At 39.6% G+C, this 26,421-nt stretch overlaps 1 protein-coding gene across 12 annotated transcripts in view; it reads right to left on the reverse strand.

Moving 5' to 3' along the window:
• Nucleotides 1-26,421, reverse strand: part of ppp6r3 (protein phosphatase 6, regulatory subunit 3) — a 104,740-nt gene that overhangs the window by 63,355 nt on the left and 14,964 nt on the right. For 7 of the 12 annotated variants that reach the window (XM_069899670.1, XM_069899662.1, XM_069899653.1 and 4 more), the window contains 3 exons: nucleotides 21,153-21,385; nucleotides 16,042-16,228; nucleotides 448-585 (listed from right to left, as the gene is read on the reverse strand). In XM_069899670.1, the coding sequence (XP_069755771.1) occupies nucleotides 448-585; nucleotides 16,042-16,228; nucleotides 21,153-21,379 (552 nt within the window). In that variant the 5' untranslated portion in view covers nucleotides 21,380-21,385. Of the gene's footprint in view, nucleotides 1-447; nucleotides 586-16,041; nucleotides 16,229-21,152; nucleotides 21,386-24,337; nucleotides 24,461-26,421 lie in introns of those variants that run through there. The other 5 variants (XM_069899647.1, XM_069899636.1, XM_069899603.1 and 2 more) reach the window with 2 other exon arrangements.

Genomic DNA, 26,421 nt, shown 5'->3' on the forward strand with positions numbered 1-26,421 from the left:
AAGAATTCAGGCCCAAGATGTCAGCTGTCTTTTACTATGTTTTATGCTGAATTTCTCAACCATTTTGTGTACTGTGCTACCTTATTTCCTTAACTTTCATACATTTTTATTTTATAAATATATATTAAATGTGTACTTAAATACAAACTGATATTGTTCAAGCATTTACACCTGAAGGCAGCCACAATGCACACAACTAGATTAATTTTATTCCCTTTACTCAACAAGTCCAACAACCTCCCCAACTTGTAAAACTGGAAATTTTTCCAATTTGCCTCCTGTACTTTCAAAAGTATTCTTTCCGCCTTTTTTAGCTGTACTTAAACAACTTTCCCAGCATTTCTTTACATCTTAGTATTTATATTCCAATGATTTATACAGAAACATTCTGTAAAAATTCAGTTGTCCATTCTCTTTTCATATCATAGCCATAGTTTTGCAACTTACATTTAAAACGTCTTGCCTCAGCTGTGGTGGCTCAACGCACGTCAATAACCTGAGTAGCAAATCCATGAGTGCTGACGTCCCTATGTGTTTGAGCATTAAGCTTACAAATGCATCCCTCTTTCGTAAAAATGCAATAATCTGCAGTAAAAGAAAATTCTTGAGTTGCAGCATCTCAGGCAGAATTTTATTAATTCTCTTTGTTTCTCAATACCCCTCAAAAACTCAGATACAATCAGCAATAAATCATTTCCAATTTCACAAACATTTTCTTTATCAACATTTCTTGACTTTAAACTGCAGAGATGAAAATATAATTCAGGCACATTTCAGAATAAAGTCTCAAATTTCAAGATCATACAATAAATTGCAAATTTAGCATATTTAATGTAGCAATTTGTCCAAAAAAAACACAATTATAGAAATGGTTACCATGACAAAATGATGAGAGGAGATATGACAAAAAGTTCTCAGAACTAAGTTTTAGGCAATATCTTTAAGAAAGACATAAAAGTGGAGAAGCAGAGGAAGTCAGGAAATGTCAAAAGATTATAAAGGTAGTGCAAAACCAAGTCAGTTATCCCTTTGTCCCTGAATAGCCAGTTAACCTACCATCACAGCTGTTATTTTATTATGGAATGTAAATGTTAATATCAAGCTGTCAATAATTGCTTTAAATACTTGTCCCCAATTGACCCACTAACTTCCAATGCAAGTTCTACAAGACTGCTTATGGATAAGGAGTTCCTAGCTTTGGGTTAGTCAGACTTGGAAGAGAACATGATTGAGGTATTTAGGATTATCAAAGGGCTTGACAGGGTGAAATCGGAGTACATGTTCCCAATGATGGGAGAGACTAGAATTAGAGGGCATATTTTAAGAACATAGGGAAGGCCATTTAAGACAGAAATTAGGAGAATTTTTTTTACCCAGAGAGTTGTGGATCTGTCGAATGCATTGCCACAGAGGGTGGTGGGGGTGGATTTGCTGGATAGGTTTAAGAGAGAGTTAGATAAGACTCTTGTGGGCCGGGGAGTTAAGGGTTATGGGGATAAAGCTGGGATTAGTTATTGAAAGAGAAAGATCTGCCATGATCCGATAAATGGCAGTGCTGGCTCGACAGGCCAATTGGCCTATTCCAGCCCCTATTGTCTATTGTCTAACAGTGCCATTTCAATGCACATACAACCAGTGTCCTTTCTGGAAGTAGAGGTTGAAGATTGGGAGTCATTTCTGAAATAATTTTTGTGAGAAATTGCAGTGCAAAATTTTGATGGAGAGAATTAACAAGAAGAGCTTCTTAACTACTTTGAAACTACACTCAATGTTTAAATTATTCAATCATACTCTGTAAATTAAGGAAAGACTTTGGGGAGACTAGATTTATGTCACTTATAGCGTACCAAGTCTTTGAACTATTCTAATTATCACAATATTTAAGTGGCTATTCAGTTAATCGTAATAGCTAAGTCAAGATAGTCAGAATTCTTTTTGTTAGAAATTGTCATTGCTTTGTCCTTGCATAGAATGAATGTCACTTACCATTTTTCAGCTCACATCGAGACTGCTGCATTTTCTGAAGTCATAAATAGAACTGAACTTAATGTAATGATCAACAAATATTTTCTTTGTTAAAATGAAAACTAATGTTGGTGTGCTTTCCTGACCATCGCAAGTCCACTACTTGAGGAATATCTGCAAGATGTTCATGTCCATAAACTGTCAGTCAAACTCAGGCTAATAGAAGTTTTCCTAGCATTCCCAAATCCACGTTCAAGGACAGGGACACTTAATTCAATTCAGTAATTCAGCATTTTTGCCCAAAGGCTTTGAATCTGGAGCACAGTAGTTTTGCCAAGTTTTTTTTGGAATTTTTTTTTTATTTTTCATTTGCATCAATACAAACATATAATTCTTCATCATATAACAATACAATGTAATAAAAATGATATATAAATTTTTCCTTTCTATCCACCCTCCCCCAAAAGAAAAAAAGAAAAAACAAAAAAAAACACCTGGATTTATTTATCATTCACTATTCATATATTCCTAACATATTATTCTATCTTGTACATATTAATTGGGAGGAGCAGGTGTTATATAGACGACGAAGATAGACTCTTACTGATGAAATCCATATATGGTTTCCAAATCATGTACAAATTCTTAGGTTGATTCCTTAAATTATAAGTTATCTTTTCCAATGGTATACAAGTTTGAATTTCCGTATGCCATCTATCCAACCTTATAAAATTATCTGACTTCCATACATTTCTGTGCCACCGTTATTCCTGCACTCAAAAAATCTTTATTGATACTTGTCTAACTTCAATTTAGTATCAGTGTCATATAAAATCACCAAACAAAAATGTTCTGAAATCTTATGGTATCAGCATCTTCATAATTTGTCCCAATAATATAATCAAGTCTTCGCAAAATTTTCCCACTTTTCCACAAGACCAAACTGCAAGTAATAAGGTTCCTGTTTCTTTGCTACATCTGGAACATTTATCAGAACAATTTGAATTAAGTCCATCTAATTTATACAGAGTGTAGTGTGGCAGCCCGCAATTGCGGAGATCGGGCTGGCACATCACACGGCAGCAGTCGCGGACAGAGATCGCTAAAGCAACTCCCAGAACAACGAACCGGTGGAGGTAGAAGTTGGGGCAGCATCAGACCAACAGCCCTAAAATGGCGTTGGTCAAGCTGCCCAACTAACTCAGCAGAAACAGGCTGGGAAAGAAGGGCATTCATATGCATGGACGTTCCCGCCTGCTATTGTTATTCATATGGCTGACTCAGTCAATCAGCAAAAACAGCGGGAACTTGAACAATATAAAAGCAGCCTTTCCAGCCCTAATAAAGAGTGAACTTAACCTGCCACACTGTCTGTGTGTGTGTGTGTGTGTGTGTGTGTGTGTGTGTGTGTGTGTGTGTGTGTGTGTGTGTGTGTGTGTGTGTGTGTGTGTGTGTGTGTGTGTGTGTGTGTGTGTGTGTGTTTCTTTGTAGCAGTCGGCTACAATTGGTGACCCCGATGGTTTAAAAGGAATCTAAACCTAGCGATGGAGAATGAAGCAGAAGTCAGCGCAGTCAGCCTGAAGCTCCCAACCTTCTGAACAGTCAGACCTGGCATGTGGTTCAACCAGGCAGAGGCTCAGTTCCAGATTTGGGGCATCACAGCAGAAACCACCCGGTACTACCATGAGGTCAGCGCCCTGGATTCGCAGACTGAGTGGCCAACTTTATCCACAGCCACCATCAGAAGACACTGCCTTCAAAGAGCTATTAACCGAGACATTTGGACTCTCACAGAGAGAGCGAGGAGCACGTTTGCTCCACCTGGATGGGCTTGGAGACAGATCCCCGTCGGCACTCATCAACGACATGCTGGCCCTCCTAGGAGATGAGCAGCCCGGTATCATTTTCAAGCAGGCGTTCCTGGAACAGGTGCCTGAAGATATCCAACTGCTCCTGGTGGATGCGGATTTCACTGACCCCTGGAAAGTCGCAGCACGGGCAGACATTCTGTGGAAACAGAAACAGAAGTGCTCGGCTCATAAAGAAGTCCCGCAATCAGACCAGAGCAGTCCCAAGCAAGGAACAGCAGTTGAAAGGCAGGAGCGAGTCCAGTGACAGATGGTGCTTCTACCACCAGAGATGGGGCACCGAGGCCCGCCGATGCCAGTCCCCTTGCAAGTTCCAGGGAAAACGATAAGGCCAGTCGTCGCTGATGGCCACGACAGCTGGCCACCAAGAGAGCCTCCTGTCTGGCAGACACTTCCTGGTGGATACAGGAGCAGAGGTCAGCGTGATATCCCTGACAGGGTTGGACACTAGGCACAGGCTAGTGGAACCCACGTTGAGGGCTGCCAACAACAGCAGTATATGGACCTATGGCACTCGTAGGGCCGAGCTGCAGTTCGGGAATAGTCACTTCTCGTGGGAGTTTATGCTAGCCACAGTGGAACAACCACTCCTCGGAGCGGATTTCCTGCGAGCCCACAGCCTCCTAGTGGACCTTAAGGGTAAGCGACTCGTCCACATCGAGACCTACCAGACCATCGCACTGAGGGGCACTAGGTTTCCAGCAATGCACCTGGACTCTGTCCACAGCTCGGAGGATGAGTTCTCCAAGGTGCTAGCGGGATTCCCAGCAATCCTTTCCCCTCAGTTCACAGCAGAGATGCCTCGACTCAGCGTCAGTCATCACATCCTGACTAAGAGCCCACCTCTCCACGCAAGGATGAGATGACTTCCCTGGAGAAGCTCCAACTGCCCAAGGAGGAGTTCCACAAGCTTGAGGAGTTGGGTGTTGTTTGACAGTCAGACAACCCACGGGCCTCGCCTTGCACATGGTGCCTAAAGCAACTGAGGGCTGGAGAACATGTGGCGACGATTGCCAGCTCAACGATGCCACCACCCCAGACCGTTACCCTGTGCCACACATCCAGGATTTTGCGGCAAACCTGCACAGGGCAACAATATTCTCAAAAGTGGACCTTGTGGGAGGATATCACCAGATCGCGGTGCATCCTGATGACATCCCTAAGACGGCCATCATCATTCGATTTGGGCTGTTCAAGTTCCTGAGGGTGTCATTCGGGCTGAAAAATGCAGCACAGACATTCCAGCAACTAATGGACACAGTGGGCTGAGACCTGGACGGCACTTACATCTACCTCAATGATGTCCTCGTGGCAAGTAGAACCTGACAGGAACACGTTCAGCACCTCCAAAATCTCTGTAGTCGTCTGCAGGAATTCGGCCTCACCATCAACCTGGCCAAATACCAATTTGGCCTGAACACCATTGGCTTCCTGGGCCACAGGATTACAAAGGACAGGGTCACACCACTGCCCAACAAGGTAGAGGCCATCCGCAGCTTCCCAAAGCCTACTACAACCAAAAGTCTGTAGGAGTTCGTGGGGATGATAAACTTTTATCGCAGGTTTATTGCAGCAGCTGCCTGAGTGATGCGCCTTCTGTTCATCCTGATGTGCGGCAAGGAGAAGGACCTGACCTGGGACGACGAATCCGCATGCATGTTTGTGGAAACCAAAAGAGCTCTGGCCAAAGCTACACTCCTGACCCACCCCAGACCAAATACACTCACGGCCCTCATAGTCGATGCCTCAGGAACAGTGATTGGTAGAGTCCTGGAGCAGCAGATAGCAGATAGAAACATTTGTGGCCCCCGAACTAAAGTACAGTGCTTTCGATAGAGAGCTACCGGCGCTGTAGTTAGCTATCCGCCACTTCTGGTACTTTCTTGAGGGAAGGGCTTTCACAGACCACAAACCACTGACTTTCTTTCTGGCTAAAATCTCCGATCCCTGGTCAGCCCACCAACAGAGACACTTGTCTTACATCTCAGAGTACACCACCGACGTCCAGCAGATCTCGGACAAAGACAACGTGGTCGCGGACACCTCGTCAAGACACAGCATCCACTCCCTGGTCAATAGTCTGGACTTCGCAGCACTGGCAGAGGCACAGCAGCAGGACGATAAGATCCCACAGTACAGGACCGCTGTCACAGGCTTTCGGCTTCAGGATGTTCCAGTCGGCATAGGTACTACCACCCTCCTGTGCGATGTGGCCACTGGGCAGGTTCGACCCATCTTCCCAACGGCATGGAGGTGATGAATTTTTTTTACTCCATCCACAGGCTGGCACACCCATCCATCAGGACTACGGACCAGCTGGTGGCCAACAAGTACGTGTGGCATAGATTGCACAAACAAGTCCAGGTGTGGGCCAAGGCGTGTGCACAGTGCCAAAGTGCAGTGACACACCAAGGTCCCCCCACAGCCTTTCAAGCCAACAGAATACAGGTTTGACCACATTCACGTGGACATAGTGGGACCCTTGCCAGTCTCTCAGGGTTTCCGCTACCTGTTCAGTGGTCAACCACTTCACCCAGTGGTCAGAAGCAATCCCCCTGGCCGACACATCTACCAGGTCCTGTGCCAAAGCACTCCTTGCGTCCTGGATTGCAAGATTCAGACTGCCAAAGCACATCACTTCTGACCGAGGCACAGAGTTCACTTCCAGTTTGTGGACCGACATTGCCAACCTATGGGGCGCTCAGCTACACCATACGACGGCATACCACCCGCAAGCCAACGGCACGGTGCAGCGTTTCCACAGGCATCTGAAGACCGCCCTCGTGACTAAACTCAAGGGCCCCAACTGGGTGGACGAGCTACCATGGGCACCACTGGGCATCCGAACAGCACCAAAAGAAGTCTTCAACACATCCTCCACTGAACTAGTCTACAGAGCCCCACTCACAGTTCCCAGGGATTTTGTTCCACAGGCCAGGAGGAGACAACCACCTTCCTGGACAGGCTGCGCGAAAAGGAGCGTAACCTGGCTCTGATCCCACCCTCCAGACACAGAAAAGCCAAGTCCAACATCCCCAAAGAACTCAAGGACTGTAAGTACGTGTTTGTTTGCAGAGGACCCCATGGTTCACCACTCCAGAAGCCATACGAAGGTCCCTTTCAAGTCACCCAGAACAACGGAGCCACCTTCGAGCTGGACATCGGTGGTAAACCAAAGGTCTTCACTACAAATAGACTCAAGCCTGCACACACAGACCCAGCAGAACCCATGGAGACAACACCTCAATGCAGAGGCAGACCACAAAAGACTTTTGGGACTTCTGGGGGGGGGGGGGGGGGGGAATCATATGGTGGCCCGCAATTGCGGAGATCGGCTGAAACATCGCGCGGCAGCAGATGCAGACAGAGATCACTAAAGCGACTCCCAGGACAATGAACTGGCGGGGATAGAAGCTGAGGCAGCATCAGACCAACAGCCCTAAAATGGTATTGGTCAAGCTGCCCATTTAACTTAGCAGAAATAGGCTGGGGAAGAAGGGCATTCATATGCATGGACGTTCCCGCCCACTATTGTTGTTAATATGGCTGACTCAGTCAATCAGCAAAAACGGTGGGAACTTGAACAATATAAAAGCAGCCTTTCCAGCCCTAATAAAGAGTGAGCTTAACCTGCCACACTGTGTGTGTGTGTGTGTGTGTGTGTGTGTGTGTGTGTTTCTTTGTAGTGGTCGGCTACAGTTGTATAATTGGTGTAAAAAATGATATTGTACCCTTTGATATCTAACATTAATTGTATTGGTTCCGCTCTCCTGGCACCACTTTTGCCAAGTTGATGACCAATTGCTAATTTGCTGACTGTATTCACAGATAACTCTAATTTTTCTTTGCAACAAGCCCTAAATCTCAACTCCCTGTATTTCAAGAAGGCCACCATCCTACCAGTTCTGAAGAAAAGCAAGATAACAAGATCTCAATGACTAATGACATCTACCATGATGTAATACTTTTGAGAGGTTGGTCATGGCTTACATCAGATCTAGCCTCCCAGCTGGCCTTAACCCACATGAATTTGCCTGATGTTCAAACAGGTCTATGGCAGATGCCACTTCTCTAGCCATCCGCTCATCCTGAAATACATGGACACCAAGAAGACCTATAGCAGACTACTATTTAACCCAAATGCTCCACTTTCAATACTATCGTCCCCAGCAAACTCGTTTCTAAACACTTTGGAACATTGGCATCAGTACCACCCCACCCCAACAACTAGGTTCTTGACTTCCTGTCTAACCGACTGCGATCAACAATGATGGGCAGAAATGCCTTCTCCACAATCACTTTCAACCCTCTCTGCACCCATGGCTGTGCAGCCAAATACAGTTCCAACTCCATCCTCAAATTCACTGACAATACCACAGACATTGGATGAATATCAAATAATGAGACGGAATACAGAAAGGAGAATAAGTCGAGAGGCATGGTACCAAGATAATAACCCTAAAGACAGTAAGACAAAGGAGGTGATCATAGAGTTTAGAAGGTGTAGAGACCATACTCATGTCCACATCAATTACGCTAAAGTGGAGATAGTATATAGCTTTAAGTAAATAGTTTCAATTACATGATCTGGACCAAAGGCAAAAAAAAATCAACAATTCTTTCTTGGAAAAGTGAGGAAGTTCAATATGCCCCTCATGTCACTCAACAATTTCTGCTGGTACACCACAGGATGCAGACCAGCTGGATACAGCATGATACAGGAACTGCTCCACCCAAGATTGGAAGAAGCTGCAAAAGCTGGTAGATGCAGCTCAGAACATTACACAAAGCTCCCTCCATTCCATCAACACATCCCACTGCCTACACAAGGCAGCCAACTTACTGAAGCACTGATTCTACCCAAGAAACATGGTTTTCTCCCGTCACGGAGAATGTTGAAGAGTGTGAAATCATGCACAAAGCCTTACAAAAGTTTCTTCCCCACAACCATCAGGCTCCTGCGTGAACATCAGAACAGTATTCCCATGCTATGCATTGATCATTATAACCTCCAAATCTGTAATTATGCAGATAATTTCCTACTTTGCAAGAACATTAAGAGCTGATTTGTTTGACCATTCACAGAAGAACCCTTTTCACTGTATAATGTGACAATAAACTTGCATTCAATAGTTACAAAATCAGACAGCAGCAATAGAAATTGGCCAAGACAGTGTTATATTTAAAATATTTTAATTATTAATTACTAACAATATAATACCTTATCTAAACTTAACCCCCAATTATGCGTGAGTGTTTGCATCACACCCCAAACTATTACAGTTCGGGCATAATTGTGGAATACCAGTTCTGGAATATCAGTCTCAAAAATCCAGTGTTGACATGCAGGCTATTGCAAACTCACAAAATCCTTGTTGATGTGCTTCCTGAGAAACGTCCTTTTCAGATGAGTGGCAATCAAAACTCTCCCTTTTCAGATGTAGGGGAAATAAAGCAAGTGATTTTCACAAAGCACTTCCAGAACTCTTTCTTGGGTCAGCCTTCAAAGTGACCTTCCCTTTTAGTCATGGTGGGGTATACTCATTCTACTTACAGGAAGAAATCAGACAAATTGTCTGTTACCACACAGGGCCACTTTAGCACAGTATTAGTTCAAAGAGCTCCTGCTCCTGTGCAGTCTCCTTAAAATGACCCCAGATCAAACAGTGTACTGTTTCTTTAATATGTTGGTTACATGATCTCTGTACCTGTGTTCCAGGCACTTCCTCAGAAGTAGCAAATTGGCTGCATGCTGTCCCCAGCCTGTCAGCCCACAGTCAATCTCCAAAACTTGCAGCTTGATTTGTTCTCTTAAAATGACAGTCCCACTCAAAAAAAAATGAACTGGAAGCATGTAATGGTAATGCAAGATATATTAAGTTAAGTGCCTCTTGACAGAATCACCATCAATAACTTCACATCGTAGACTGATGATGTGGAAGTTAGTGAGATTGAAATTGGCTGGCTTTATGTGGACAAGTGATACTTGAATCATCTTCAGGTAGCCAGATAGGGAGCTGTCAGTACTGGGAAAGTTTGATACAATGTGTCAATTCTTCAGAACTATATCCAATACATTGTGTTGCCATTCTCATTGACATCCACCATCATGAAATGCTTTGAGTGGTTGGTCATGGCTTTGCAGTGAATTGAACTGGTGAAATTCAATTTCGAGATGGCAAGAATTTCAGCAAGAAGCCCAAAAAGACCTACCTTTGGCACTCATACCTTAAACCTAGCGATTGCTGCGGATGAGAAGGTTTGTGAAGCTGCCAACCCTATTTGCTAATTATTCACCACTGTTCATGAGGGATGATAAATGTTAGCAGAACTTTGATCTGATATTTGTGAAAAATTGCTTAAATTGTTCCACTGCTAAAATCATTTAGCAGACATGTAACTATGTTTGTTTCACATATCAATTTTACTAATGTTGGTTCCAGCGTGGCCTTCTATACTTCACACAGAGCTAAGATTGGCCCCTGGCTTAACCACAATCGCAGATTGAGGAATATGCTAAACTATGGATTGACATTATGATGCAATACAATTCTGTTGTTGATAATGACCCACAGTGCCTCAAGACTGCCAACATTTGCACAGCCAGATATTTCAAATCTATCCATTTAACATGATAGTAATGCCACACTGAGGTCCTCCATCAGCCAGCTCCCCACCATGACTACCAGCCCCCCCACATCTCCATCGGGCACACAAAACTCAAAACGGTCAACCAGTTTACCTATCTCGGCTGCACCATTTCATCAGATGCAAGGATCGACAATGAGATAGACAACAGACTCGCCAAGGCAAATAGCGCCTTTGGAAGACTACACAAAAGAGTCTGGAAAAACAACCAACTGAAAAACCTCACAAAGATAAGCGTATACAGAGCCGTTGTCATACCCACACTCCTGTTCGGCTCCGAATCATGGGTCCTCTACCGGCATCACCTACGGCTCCTAGAACGCTTCCACCAGCGTTGTCTCTGCTCCATCCTCAACATCCATTGGAGCGCTTTCATCCCTAACGTCGAAGTACTCGAGATGGCAGAGGTCGACAGCATCGAGTCCACGCTGCTGAAGATCCAGCTGCGCTGGATGGGTCACGTCTCCAGAATGGAGGACCATCGCCTTCCCAAGATCCTGTTATATGGCGAGCTCTCCACTGGCCACCGTGACAGAGGTGCACCAAAGAAAAGGTACAAGGACTGCCTAAAGAAATCTCTTGGTGCCTGCCACATTGACCACCGCCAGTGGGCTGATAACGCCTCAAACCGTGCATCTTGGCGCCTCACAGTTTGGCAGGCAGCAACCTCCTTTGAAGAAGACCGCAGAGCCCACCTCACTGACAAAAGGCAAAGGAGGAAAAACCCAACACCCAACCCCAACCAACCAATTTTCCCCTGCAACCGCTGCAATCGTGTCTGCCTGTCCCGCATCGGACTTGTCAGCCACAAACGAGCCTGCAGCTGACGTGGACTTTTTACCCCCTCCATAAATCTTCGTCCGCGAAGCCAAGCCAAAGAAAAAGAATGCCACACTACAAAACGTAGGGTGTTTTCCATGTGAAGATGGAACTTTGCTTCAGGAGGATCTGCAGTGGTCACTAATACCAATTCTAAAAGATATAAATGCATATAGATTGTGGTTTAATTTTAATATAAACACACAAAAAATAGCAGGAGAAGACTATCTGGCACATCTAACCTGCTCTACTATGCAACTAGATCATGTATGATCCAGCCATAGACTCCAGTCCACTTACCTGCCTGTTTCCCATAATCCTTAATTTCCTGGTTATTCAATAATCTATTTATGTCTTAAATACATTTAATGAGGCACCTACTGCTCTATAGCTTCATTGGGCAGAGGATTTCACAGAAAATACTTCCTATGAATACATTCACCATAGGATAGTGTGGCAACTATGTCCTTCATGATTTATATGGCTCAGTCATTGGTTCTGCTGAACACTCTTTTTGGTGGATTTTGGAGGAATTCAACTGCCAGAAGACGATGGGCAGCAGTCAACTCTATTTTGTTTCCTTGGTCTTAATTGACCCAATGTCATGAGACTTCATGGGGTTCAGAATCAATGCAAGAATTCCGGAGAGCCAAACTATCCCATCTGCATTCCAGTGTGCATCAATCTCTGGTGAATTTATCCTGCCAATGGCACATGCATACCCAAGCAAGAAAATGTATACTAGTAAATACAGACTTTGTAAGTAATCAGGGCCTGAGATTTGATTATTTCAAAATAAGCAATAAAATTTTAGGTGAGCCAACCTGAGATTGCATAGTAGTGACTCTTTGGGAAAATAATAGAACAGCAATAGAACACAAGATCCTGGGAACCCTACTATAGGCCCCATCCCCAAACTTAGGATGAAACAAGATTTTCTGTGATACAAAGACGTTACCTGGACATGCACAAATTTTGTGATGATTTATTTATTTGGTCCCTCATAAATTCAGTAAGAGCAAATTTTATTACCATATATACAATTCTCTTTTTGGATAGAATTTGTGAATTCTGCAAGGGCAAATTTCCATAACCTGAAAACAATGTGGGGAAATTCCCTTTATTCACAAACCTCCAGTCCTAAAAACCACTCACCATATTGCTATTATTTAGCTAATTTAATTTTTGTTATCAAAGCCTCCTTTATGCCTTGGGATTCAACAGATGAAAAACCTGTTACATTGCACCTTACCAAAAGCCTTTTGATTAAATTGTCAAATGTAATTGCCCTTAATAAATGCATGCAGATTTCAACCACTGATATAATATCTGCCCCACACATGGTAAAAGGTTGCCTGACCCTGTACTAAAGGTTGCACTATTTTCAAGCATATGGCACCTTTGTTCAAAAAAAAGTCCTATATTTGCCACTACATTGTATTTAAAGACTATGTTTCCACTTCATTGTATGCAAAGAGTATGGGAAATCATGGCAAGTGTCCCCATAATTTCCACCCATACTTCTCTAAATCCTTGGACACAGCTTAGCCAGTTTCTGAACAAATGTACTATCAATGATTAATGTATGCAATATCTCAACTATATTGTCCTTTATTATTAGTTTACACAGAAATGCTGTAGAAACTCAGCGTCACATAGCATTCTTTAAATATAGTGCAAGAAAAAGACAAAGTTAGATAGTGTCTATGGTTTATGGTTCATTCAGGAATCTGATGGCAAAGGGGAAGAAGCTATCCTTGTGCCACCCATTGATAGTCTTCTGGCTCCTGTATTTTTTTTCTCTAATGGTAGCAGAGTGAAGAGGGCATGACCTGGGTGGTGGGAGTCCTTGAGGATAGAAGCTGCTTTCTTCCATCATCACCTCTTGTAGTTTTCCTCAATGAAGTGAAGACTGGTGCCCGTTATGTCGCAGGCTGAGATAACAACCTTCGGAATTTTTTCCTGTCCTGACCATTGGCACCATACCAGATAGTGATGCAACCAGACAATGCTCTCCACAATACACCTGTATCTTCAGTGTCCGAATCTCCTCAAACTCCTTACAAAGTACATCTGTTGGCAAGCCTTCTTTATGATTGCATCTACATGGAGGCCCCAGGACAGATCATCAGCCAGAAACTTGAAGTTCTTGACCCTCTCCAATGCTGATCCCACAAAGAGGACTGGTTCATGTTCTCCTGATTTCCTTCTTAAGTCCACAATAATTTCCTTGGTTTTGCTAATGTTGAGTGAAAGGTTGTTGGTGTTACACCTCTTAACTAGATGATCTATCTCCCTCCTATACTCTTTCTCATTGTCATCTGTGATTCAGCTGACAACCATAGTGTCATTGGCAAATTTGTATACACCATTTGAATTGTGCCAAGCCACTCAATCGTGGGTGTAGAGTAGTGGGCTAAGCATGGGTGAATGCTTAGGGTGTGCTTGTGTTGATTGTCAGAGACAAGGAGACATTGTTTCTAATTCTAACTGACTGTGGTCTTCCAATGTGGAAGTCAAGGATCCAGTAGCAGAGAGGGATGCATAGGCCAAGGGTTTGGAATTTGTTGACCAGCACTGAGGGAATAATGGTGTTGAAGGTTGATCTGTAGTCTATGAAGAGCAGCAGTGTGTACAAGTTATTGTCTAGCTGTTCCAGAGCCAAGTGGAAAGCTAGTGATATTGCGTCTGTTGTGGAGCAATTGTGCCAGTAGGAGAATAGCAAAGATAAAAATACATAACCAACAATTTGTGCCTGACCCCTTCATCAAGGTAACTTTATTATTTTTATTATGCTTTATTATTACTGAATGTATCTAATTCAGGAAAAAGGTGCAAAGTACTCATTTTGTACTTTAAAGTCCTCAACATTCAGGTTTATCGTTAGAGAATATACATGACATCACATACAACCATGAGATTCTTTTTCGTGCAGGCAGAATTACCACTTATTGGTAGTGCAAAACTGTACTCCACATACACCTGAATAAATAAAGAAATATAATCAAACTGCAAAATGCAAAGAGGAAAAAAATAATCAATTAAGTGCAAAAGTAAGAGTCCTTAAATGAGTCCTGATTGAGTGTGTTGTTGAGGAGAATGATGTGGAGGGGTAGCAGCTGATCCTTTACCTCGTGGAACAAGTCTTGTGACACCTATAGTAGCAGCGAGAACAGAGCATGTGCTGGATGGTATGGATCCTTGATGATTGCTTCTGCTCTCTGATGGCAAGGTTCCTTGAATATGTTCTCAATAGTGAGGAGGCTTTTGCCTGTGATGTCCTGGGTTTTTTCCACTACTTTCTGCAGGGATTTACACTCAAGGATATTGGTGTCCTGATACCAGACAGTGATGCAGCTGGACAGCATACTTTCCACTACACATCTGCAGAAATTTGCCAGGGTTTCGGATGTCATACCAAACCTCCACAAACTCTTGAAGAAGTAGAAACATTGACAGGAAAGATCCTCTAAGACAGTGATTCCCAAGAACTTAATTTACTCCCCCTCTCCACCTCTAATCCTCCAATAATCAATGGTTCATACACATCTGGTTTTCCCTTCCTGAAGTCAACAATCAGCTCCTTGACTTTGATGACACTGAGGGAGAGGTTGTTGTTCGTGCACCATTCAGCTCAGTTTTCAATCTTCCTCCTGTATGCAGATTTATTGCCCTTTTTTATACAAGACACAACTGTGATATCGTCAGCAAATTTGTCGATGGTGTTGTTTTCCTAGTGAGCCACACAGTCATCGGTGTACAGCGAATAAAGCAAGATGCTAATAACTCAGCCATGTTCAAATTCCCATTTTATCCTTAATGAGTTCAAATCCTGTGCTACCCTTTCATAATGTACATGCTTGTAGGGAATCTTAAAATGTTCATTTGCATTAACAACTAATATTTTCTCATACAAAGCATCAAAAAAAAAAATCAGTGCTTAAAAGTCAAGATATTTAATGCAGCCAGAGTAGCAATAAAAATGATGGACAACAAATTTTTGATTTTAATGATAAGAAACTCATTGAACTAAATTTGGGGTAAACATATTGTTAGAGATACAAGAAACTATCGATGGTGAAGGGACTCAACAGGTCAAGCAGCATCCATGGAGAGACAGGATCCTTGATTGAGTCTTGAGAAAGAGTTATTTACAAATTTGCACCATGTGAAAAGATCCGTAGCAGATTTTCAAGCACAAATTCTGTAGAATTCCAAATGGTGTGATTTGTATGCAGGAAACATATCGGAAGTCAGATCTAGATGATGCTTTCATTCTTGTTTGGGAATCCTAAACATTGGTGGTTAAACTTCTGAGCAAAATTCTTACCCAACAGGTCCTCAGCTCACATCAATTGAGCAGGGTAAATAATAAGCATTACAACAAATGTTCACAATTCTACACATTTCACTGGAGAAATACCAAACTTGTAACCAATCTGCCTAAGGAGATTAGACACAGATGAGTTGGCACTTTGATCAACTAACTTTAAATGCTCCTTTTTTTTTTAAGGCTCCGCAGTTTTGGGGGGGGAATAATATAGTTTAGTAGAGGGGGGGTAAGGGGGTATTATACATTTTTTTCATGTATATTCATTTTTTTCTGTAATGTTTTATAAAATCGTCAAATAAAATTTCCCAAAAAAAAAGATGACCAAGAATGTTTACATATTTTACTGTAATGAAACTGAAATAGCTAACGTAATTTAAAAATTAAATAAATATAGTATGCAGCCCCTACCTGATCAGGTTTCCTGCTGATAAGAATGCTTAGCACTTTACTGAAGAAGCTTGCAAGCAAAGGGTTAAGTGGTGGCTCATTCTGCAGAAAGCTGCAAAGTTTTGTCAATAAAAGTTCATCTTCTGCTAGTCGGTCATTTAACTGTGCCACATCTGAAGTAAGTAGTTCACATGAAATGTTGGGATACCTGGGGAGAAAAGGGATTTTATGACAAGTTTGATTAAGGAACTTCCAGTCACTATTTTGCAACAACCAACTCTTAAATTTTATAGCAATACAACAGTATTCTTTTTAAAATATTTTTATTGGTATTTAATATATAAACAATTGAATGATACAATTATACAATGTGCAATACATTTAAAAATATAGGAAAAAAAGATTTCAAATATGAAAATAATTCAAAGGACCAATGCACATTGGTAATAATGTAGTAAAATATATCAAACAAAGAAAAAAATGGCAACCCAAAAGAAAGGAAAGAAAGAAAAAAATAAAGTTAAAAGTTCTTTTCAAATGAATTATAAATTTATTTTTCGCCCCCTTTTTTTAATTAGTTCAGGTTTCTCTTTTTTTTTAAAAACTGGACAAGATAACAGATAATGGCTTTGTTCAACTGTGAATAATACAACATTTGATAAAAAATTATTACAGAATGAGAAGAGAAAGACAATTGTTCACCTTTTCTTTTATTTTTAAAAAAAAAAGAAATTTATACAATAATATTCTAACATAACATCCTTCTGGTACAATAAACATGCTACAAAATAAAGAACTACCACTATAAATATTCATTAAAATATATAAAAGGACATTAATAAATAGTTGGAGTTAGTCATAACACATTTTAGTTGACTACTATCAGGCTTTTTAACGTCTCCATGCCACCACGACAACTTCAAGACCAAAGATCAGTCAGCACTGTTAATTCATCATTTTTGTGGATAATGACCAACTGCCAATATTTATTTCTTCATTTCCTTTTATTTTTTCTTTTACACTTGTTAGTGTTGTATTTAGGTACCTGGGATGCTGCAACAGGCAAGTTTGTAGATTGTACATATCGATGTGACAAAGTTCATTCATTCTCAACACCTCACCAAAAAAGAACTAACTATATTCACTAAGTCATAAATAAATCCCCATTGCATTGATTTTATTTCCATGGCAGAATGATGCGTTACATATTCAAATTGCACACCTCACAATAACACACAAAATTGTTGGCATTGCAAATAGAGAAAAAAATTACAAACAGAAATGAATAGATTCAATAATGATTTTCAAAATGGAATTATGCATTTTGAGCAAAAAAACCTCAAAAAGAACAGATAAGATTATCTACTAAATGATGAAATGTTATATTTAGGAAGCCCATAAAGATTTTTTAAAATTTTATTGAACTTTATATATACTGTATATACACAAAAAGTGCAACAAGAAAAATATACTGTCCAGGTACAAAGTAATTACAATGTATTCTAGAATAAAAATGAACATTGCAATCAATGATAAACAAACAGTATTCAATATTATATCTCATTACAGCAGAAAAAAGAAAAAAGACTGAACTGACTCGTTCTAAATTCATAACCCATCAACTAAAAGACAAAGCCGCTGGGATGCCTTAAACCACCAAGAGTAACATGACAGTGTGTACTTTATATGTAAATAACTTCAGCAAGAGATTATAAACATTTCATATGTTATATACTAAATAGTAAACCACAGTATTATTCATTTAACATTAAAATATTCCATAAAAGTATGCCATATTTTATCAAATGCAACTTCATTTTTCAAAACATCATATCTAATCTTCTCAAGGTTAAAGCAGGATAAGGTTTGTGAATAACTGGGAGGGATAAAGTCCTTCCATCTTAGCAAAATAGATCTTTATTAAAGTGGCAAAAGCTATCACATGGCAATCCGACACTGATAATCAACTGTTATCTATCACCACCCCAAATAAAGATGTAATGGGATGAGGTTGAATAGTAACCAAGAAAATGTGGGAAAATGCATTAAAAATTCAATCGTGATCTAATGCTAAACAGGACCAAAATAAGGAAGCAACCCCATTATGACATCTGTCACATACAGGGTTGATAGTCGGAAAAATCTTTGGATAAATGTGCTCTCTGTACTATCTTGAATTGAATAAGTGAATGACATTCATTCACAAATGGAAGAGGAATGGACCAATTTTAAACACTTGGTGAAGGCCAGTGTGATTGAATAAATCACAGTAATGAATGTTTGGTTTTATTTACAGTAAAACCTCTGGTATCTGGCACATGTGGGATTGGTAGATGCCAGATAAGTGTACTTGCTTGATACTGCATGTTGCACGATTGGTGAACTAACCACTCGGGAATGCCAATTTTAAACTTTCATATTTTTTACCCATTTATTTTCTGCATTTTTTTTTGCTGGTTGCTTGAATTCAAGACAATGGGGATTTTACTGTAAAATGAACTAGAAAATCAGGGAATAGAAGACTACTGCAGCTCTGTGAGCCCCAAGTTATTCCTATACTGTTTAGTTCTGACCACTGCACTTTAGCGAATATTTGTGGACCTTGAAGGAAGTGAACTATAGGTTTATCAGAATGGTAACAAATTATGAATTTACAAACAGATTATATAAATCAGGGTTTGAGTTCCCTGTAATTCAGATGATCACATCATTTAATATTTTAAGAGGCTGTTTAACAATGGGAAATACAAAACTAAAGAAGAACTAGAAAGATCTCATTCCATCTTCATCACCATGGAAGCTAGTTTTCCGATTTGATTCATTCCACATCATATCAAGAAATGGTTTAATGCCTCTGATACAACAAAAACAATGATGTTTCACACTGAAATGAACCAAAGCCTTTTAACCAAAATCCAGACAAACCTTCAATACTTCTGTCCATCGGTACAATCTGCACAAGGTCAATTGAACTGAATGGTGACAGTTGGGAGATAAAGGGAAGTTAAAACAAGACCTGGGATACCCTTGCAGTTGCTAAAAGCTAAAAACAGTTATGAAGCCCTTTATTTCAAGATGATCTGAGTATGGAGCAATGATGTCTTGCAGCAGCTCTACAATGCCTTGGTGAAATCCTATCTGGAGTTGTGTGCGCAATTTTGGTTCACTCCTCTGATGATGGAGGTTCTTGCTGTGCAATAAAAGGTTGACAAAACTAAATTCTGGGTTAGCACGTCTGATGAATGAGGAACACTTTGGACAGTTAGACAGGAGAACTGATGAAGAGAAAGAGGATATCACACTCTCAGGAATTGACAAATAAAGATTTGATTCAATTTAAAGTGGTACATAGAGAACACTTTTCTAAAGTTACACTATCTCAGATTCATCCTGATATTAATCAATTCTGTGAAAATGTAAAATTTTTGAAGCCTCTTTGATACATGTTTCGGTCATGTCCCAAATTAGGAACATTTTGGTCAGATACTTTTAAAACCTTTTCAGATATATTCAGGATCAATCTTGAACCCTGTCCATTAATAGCAATATTTGGTTTCTCCAAGGATGAGAATACAAATTGAATGTCAAATCAAAGACAAGTTTTAGCATTTTCTACATTGTTAGCCAGAAGAGAAATCCCTGCTGAAATGGAAAGATGATTTTCCACCTACCCACTTGCAATGGTTACAGATGCCACATTCTTTTTTTAGTCTAGAGAAAATGTAGACAACATATCAGGAAAATTAAGGTCACGTGTGGTAAGACATGGGTCTATTTATGGTTTCTTACCACAATTTGAATAATTAAGGGTCATGGATGTGGTAGATTGGTGTGCTTTACTGGATCTCCGGAGGTCGCTGCTCAATTCCAAGGCTGCTAATCATATTAATTCAACTTTGTTTAGTAGGAGGGGTTAGAGGTTATTTAGCTAGTCTTTTTTTGATGGGTTTGATTGTGATTTCATGTACTATCATTAATGTACAATATGATAATCAATATAAATATATATTGTATTTGGTTCTTCAGACATCTATTATGTATGTGTTCTCAATTAAACAATAAAAATATTTTAAATAGGAATTGACAGATTAGAAGCAGAGAAAGTTTCCAATTACAGGAGAGTCCAGAACCAGGAATCACACCGTCATTATTTTGCGCGTGCCATTTAGAACCAAGATCAGACCAACTTTCATCAACCAAAAGGTGATCAGCCTCTGGAATACACGACCACAAAAGCCAGTGGGCACCAAATCATTAAATGCATTCAAGAAGAAGGTAGGTATATATTTGTTAATATGAAATGGAACAAGGGACATGGGGGAAAAGGCAGGAACAGGTTGCCGAAGTGATGATCATCCATCATACTGTTAAATGGTCGAGTAAATCTGAAGGACCAATTGTTCTCCTCTAGCTCCTACTAGCAACTCTCCACCAATGTACATTCACTGTTTTCATCATTGAGGCACCATGGGTTTAACATAACATATATGGGTTTAACAAACAATACGCTTCAGCAATTTAAAGATTCAACATCACCTTCATGTTGAACTTTTCTCCTTATAGGAAAAGTCTAATAATCTGTGATCCCATTGTTGGAAAACCCAATACTTCAGCAAATGGTTTAGAGTTTTACTTCTCACCCCATTCCTTAATAGTTTTGAAAATCTGCCAGTCTGTTTCAAAATCCCAAATATGGCAGATTATCAGATCTTTACTGTATGCAGTTCGGTGTCAATGCTTTTTTGAATAACATTGTTCCTTATCAAACAACATTTTGGCAGAACCTTCACCACAATTCCAGAAGACTATATTACTTATTCATTCAAAAGCAATGTGCACAAATGCCTAAAAAAATACAAAAGACAAGAAATAATGATGATCCTCAAAGATAAGGACATTTCCACCTTCAATGTAATTTACTATTCGAACAACTTTTTTAACATATATTAGTGATCATGAAGAATTAATATCTGTCATTTCCCCATTCTCAAAAAATGGGTTAAAAGCTTTCAGTCTCCACATTAATAACAGTTTGGAAGCCACACTTTTTAAAAATCATTCTAGCTTTATAAACTTCAGTGAGGTATGAAAGCCTTCATATGTAAACATTACATACAATAATAGTTTCTTACTTATATTTCATCTTTTCATCCATGTCATCTGGTGGCTCTTGGGTGATGTACGTTACCAGCTCATGCATACTCTGTGACCTGATCAGAAAATCCAACAGTTTACGGTTCTGAGCTTTACACTCCTGCAAAACATCTTCCTCATCCATTAATTCAGTAAGCGTCACATCTTCCTTTTCGAGGAGTGTGTCTACATGGGATGATGTGTGAAGATCAAACTTCCAAAACATGATGCACTGATTTAAAAGATAACAAAAAGATAAAAATTAAAAGGGATGCAGCCACTGTTCAACAGTTTAAAAACAAACCAACTGGTTAAATCAGAAAACAAAACATGCAATATGCAAGATGTCCAATTTAGCAAATAATGCATAATATTGTGCAAAGTCAAAAAGACTAGGAAAAATAATCAAAACTCCAGTTAATGCTGAGAGGTTTTTTCAATCTAAACCAGAGAAAGAGGTCAGACACAACATTTTAAGTTTAAATGCACACAAATTCAAAGGATATCAAATTCATAATCTAAGGTGGATTGTTGGATCATTTTATTTTGAAAGTTTGTCCTCACAGAAAATGGACAACTAAGCACGTCAACAAATAATAAACTCCAATTCCTAATGCAGATAATATTTTGTAAAATTGCCAAGTGAATGTATGCTTAATATAGCCAAGTACAAATTTGAAAACAGAAATTCCTGATGCAAGTTAATTTTTAGATGAAAACCATCCACTAAAAGCTTACTAATTGCTTAAAATCAGTTTCAACTTTTTTAAATGTCTGTGATGCCAAGAGCGAGGCCTTAAAATATGCCATCTCAAGATTTTGCTCTGCTCGTGGAGCTGTTGCAGAACCAACTACAGGGGATTAATATGTACCAACAATTCTGTGTTCAACAAGCATCTTGTTCCAGATAGACTTCATGCAATAGTGGAAGAAACTGTTCCACTGAAAAAAAAGGTTGCCAAACTTAATTTTATGCAGTTATCTCGGGGATATGTAAGCATATCTAATCATAGACTCATCAGTCAGTTCCAATGTCTCTTCCTGGAGGCCTAAAACTTTCACCTACTGTCCTGAAAATGTCACATGAAACTACTATCTCTAAAAACTGCCATCCATCCAGCAGCAAATTACTAAACTCACAATGGAAAAATTATGAAACTGACAAAACATTGTATCAATTATGTTTCTATTCATTTTCCTCAGAAAGAGCAAAACATCAACATTTCATTATCCTCTTGATGGAATTTGACAAATTACATTCCCCAGGCCCCTCCCCACCCATTTTATGCTCTCCCAAGAAGCATTTTAATACATTCTAGTTTAAGACTAGATCTGGATTGTTTAGAAAAGTAAGGATTCAGAGGCAATTTGAACAGAGCTAATTAAATAATGACAGGAATGTGAACCAATTATTTCAATTGAATTAAATGAACTTGTATTCAGCACACAGGGTTTGCAAAGTAGTATCAAAACTACTTTTGGCTGGCAGTCAGGCAATTATTTTCCTCAGTGAACAATTTACAATTTACCACCAAGTGATGAATGTAAAACTGCTTCATTCCATCAAGAGACCAGAATTTGTTTCTGGCTCCATATCACCACATACAATATGTATCCTCCAATATTAGTGTTGGGCCCTGTTCACATCAACAACTTTCATTCATCAAGAGTGGAGAATTTGTTTTCACATTTAATGCCACCATCTACCATATATATATATATATATATATATAATACCCAAACTCAAAGGTGATTTTAAATTAAAAAAACATGATTCTGTATGCACTAGATATCCCAAATAAAACACCAACCATTTGCCAGTCAAAATTTCTCATGGATATTATTCAATTATTCTCTTTCTTTTTAAAATATTTTTATTGAGTTTAACATACAAAGTATCTAATAAAACAAATAGCAGGTCGTGTCATGTACATATCACAAATTAATATAAATGTAAATCAAAAATACCTATCCATATTTGTTTATTTAACAATATTTCTTTAAAATAATTCTGGATAGAAACTAAGTAAACTACATTAAACAATCCCTTGGGCTAAACTAGTGGTTCCAAAAGAGGGTCATACTGCCCCCCCCACCCCCTGTGGGCAGTGGAACAATCCAAGGAAGCAGTGAGGGAAAAAGGGGGCGGGGGGGGGGGGGGGCATTCTGAATATTCAGACTTGTTACTCAGTTTGCTGCGAAGTTTAATGAAGAAGCCAGTGCAATAATTTTATAGCCAGACTTGGAGTGGCAGTAGTGAGTAAAATAAACAGTGACAAGGCGTTCTTGCGAGAGCTTGTCTCAGTGGCCACCATGTTGTACTGGCATCATTACCTCCCACCCCAGCGCCTCCCCAAAACCCCTCTCAGTGCTGTCATTAGCTCTCCCCCCTCAACCTCGGCACTGCCACTAGCCCTCCTCTCAGTGTCGTGTATGGGAGGCGCTCAGGATGTGGCCTGGAGGCCAAGGGGGCAGCAGTCCCAAAAGGTTTGGGAAACACTGGTCTAAACAAAGGGATTGTTGCAAGGAAATTCTGGATATGCTAGGACTGTTTACTGTGGACAGGAGGCAGAGAGGTGATCTGATAGAGGTTTATAAAATCATGAGACATATAGGTTGCATGGTGTCATACTCTTTTCTCAGGTTAGGAGAGGATTAAACAGAGAAAAAAATTTTAAGATGGGGGGGAAGGAGATTCGATGGGTAAGTTTTTCCATACAAATGGTAGTGAATATTGTTTATGAAATGAGCTGTCAGAAGAAGTGGTCAAGGTGGGAACAATTACAATATTTAATACATTTGGACAGGTACATGGACATGGAATATTTGGAGACATATATTCCAAATGCAGACAAAAAGGACTAGCTCAGGTAGGCATGGACAAGTTGGGTCGAAGAAGCTATTTCAGAGTTGAAGAACTCTATTAGAAATTTAGAATGCAAAAACAAACAAATCCAGAAAATGTTTTGTTAGTTTATTCAGTATATTTTCTTGACTAGAACCTAATTTAAAAAAATAATCATTGCCTTAACTTTTGTACATGTTCAAAATAAGCAATAATGGCACAACAGAGGAAAGTAATTCCACACAACAAAACGAGTCATCCAATCAAAATGTTTATTGGCCATTATTTCTCATTGAATAAACAACAATATTTTCATTGGATTTCCAAACAATAATATACCTGCTAATAAATGGCAGCTCTGTATTGCTCATCACAGAATCTACCTGATCAGATGAGTATTTCCAAAATTCCCTGTTTTTATTTCAGTTTCCTGCATTTGCTGTTGATTACATATGGCCTAAGCTAAAACACAAAAAAATTCCAGATTTATTTTTCACTGACCTTCAACCTTTAAATTCTCTTCATTCCACATACAAACAAATATTTAAAAGCTAGAGACAACTAATCAGTGTTTCTTAACTCACTCTGTGCTATTAAGCATTTCTAATTTAGAGATGTTGTATATTTTGATAATGACCCTTCAATCAAATTCATTTTAACAGTTAAGTTTTATACAGGCTATTTGGAGTATTGCCTCCAATTACTGCCTCCAATTGTGTACCTTAGGCATCTTTTACACTTGCATCCCACTAAATTGATCATTCAGTGTCTCAGCATAGGAATGGGGGTTTGGCTTTTTACTTAACCACTCCTAACTGGGACAGTGAATGCTTTCACACTTGCAAGGAGCCATCCCCAGGGTTAGGTCTGTTCTACCAGTGACATCATGATGCATCAAGCGATGGTGGGCCTGCCCTAAATCCTGATCAATGTATTATGATCTTATATTTGAACAAAATTAATCATGCCTAATTATAATATAATTAAGCTTTATGTACAGCACAGTATGACCCCTTCAACCCGTTGTTGTGCTGACCTATATAAATCTTTATGAGGGATCGTGGAAAAGTGCTAGCAATAAATAGCAATAGCAGACAATTTTTAAACAGCATGGGAAAGTTGGTAGCGCTACAGTGCACAATTTATACAGCATGGTAGCTCCCCCCCACCCCACCCTGTCTTTATAAATTGTGCGCTATAGCACTACCAACTTTCCCACACTGTTTAAAAATTTTCCACTATTGCTATCCATTTCTCCCCCTCTCTCTCACTCTCCCCCACACCCAGCCACCCCCCACCCCACCCCCCCACGCCTTGCAACTTTCCCTCAGCAAAGTTTAATCTTTTCTTCCTTCATGTTTCTGCAGCACACAAAACTTGGGTCATTTTAATTCCACAATGCAATTACCCATTCCACACTTCCCTGATTGCAACAATGGCATCTTGGATTGTACTAGGGGTCAAAGCCATCAATCTCCAGCATGAGATGATGCCATCTAATGCCAGTGTTGAGCTGATTTTGCTTTCACAATAGACATTTTAAAGGCCGATTGGTTGTTGATTCCTGGGATCAACTTTAGAAACAACTTCCCTCAAAACCTTGGTTTAAAATAAATTGTCTACAACATCAATGTACAAAGCAATGGAATGGGCATCAAGAGCTTGTAATTGCAATGGAGACCAAGTGCAAAGTTAGGTTATGTCAGAGGGAATAATGATAATGAACAAGTAAACACTGTGATTGACACAATGCTCAGAACAAAAAGACAATTGGTCCTAAGTGCCCATTTTATAATATTATTCTATTACTGACTATTAGGGATCAGTCTATTTGATGGCTGCATGTGAAGGCAGTGCTAGTCAAAAAACAGATTTTTAATTAAATAGAAATTAATCTAGTTATCTATTCTAAAATTAAGGAACATATAATGGAATTATACTGAAACATTATACTAAACAGCCATTATTATGGTGGCAACATTTCAGGTCAGTGAATTTCAAAATATTATGACATTCAGAATACTGGAAAACAATGCTCTGGAGTGTGCAGTTAAATATATTTTTTTATTTATTTAGTGGTTACAAGTGAAGAAACATGCACAAAATTAAATACGAGGATTTTTAAAAACTGCACAGATTCTGAAGTTGTTTGGATATCTGCCTAAAGCACAAATCTTGCCATCACAAAGAGATTAACTACAGAAAGAGAATAGAGAAGCAATGTGTGATTTCAACCTTAAACTGCCTAAAATTGTGATCCGCTTAATCTAAAAATGCTACTTGAGGAAACTTTCTCTTCTGAATCCATAATTAAATAATTTATCAATATCCTACTCTCAAAGGAAATGCATCATTTGAATATTTCTCTCATAAAGTAATAAATTAAAGCCAGATAACATTCCAGCAAAACAACAGGTCATAAA

The sequence above is a fragment of the Narcine bancroftii genome, chromosome 1 (genome assembly GCF_036971445.1).
Source record: "Narcine bancroftii isolate sNarBan1 chromosome 1, sNarBan1.hap1, whole genome shotgun sequence".
Classification (NCBI taxonomy): domain Eukaryota; kingdom Metazoa; phylum Chordata; class Chondrichthyes; order Torpediniformes; family Narcinidae; genus Narcine; species Narcine bancroftii.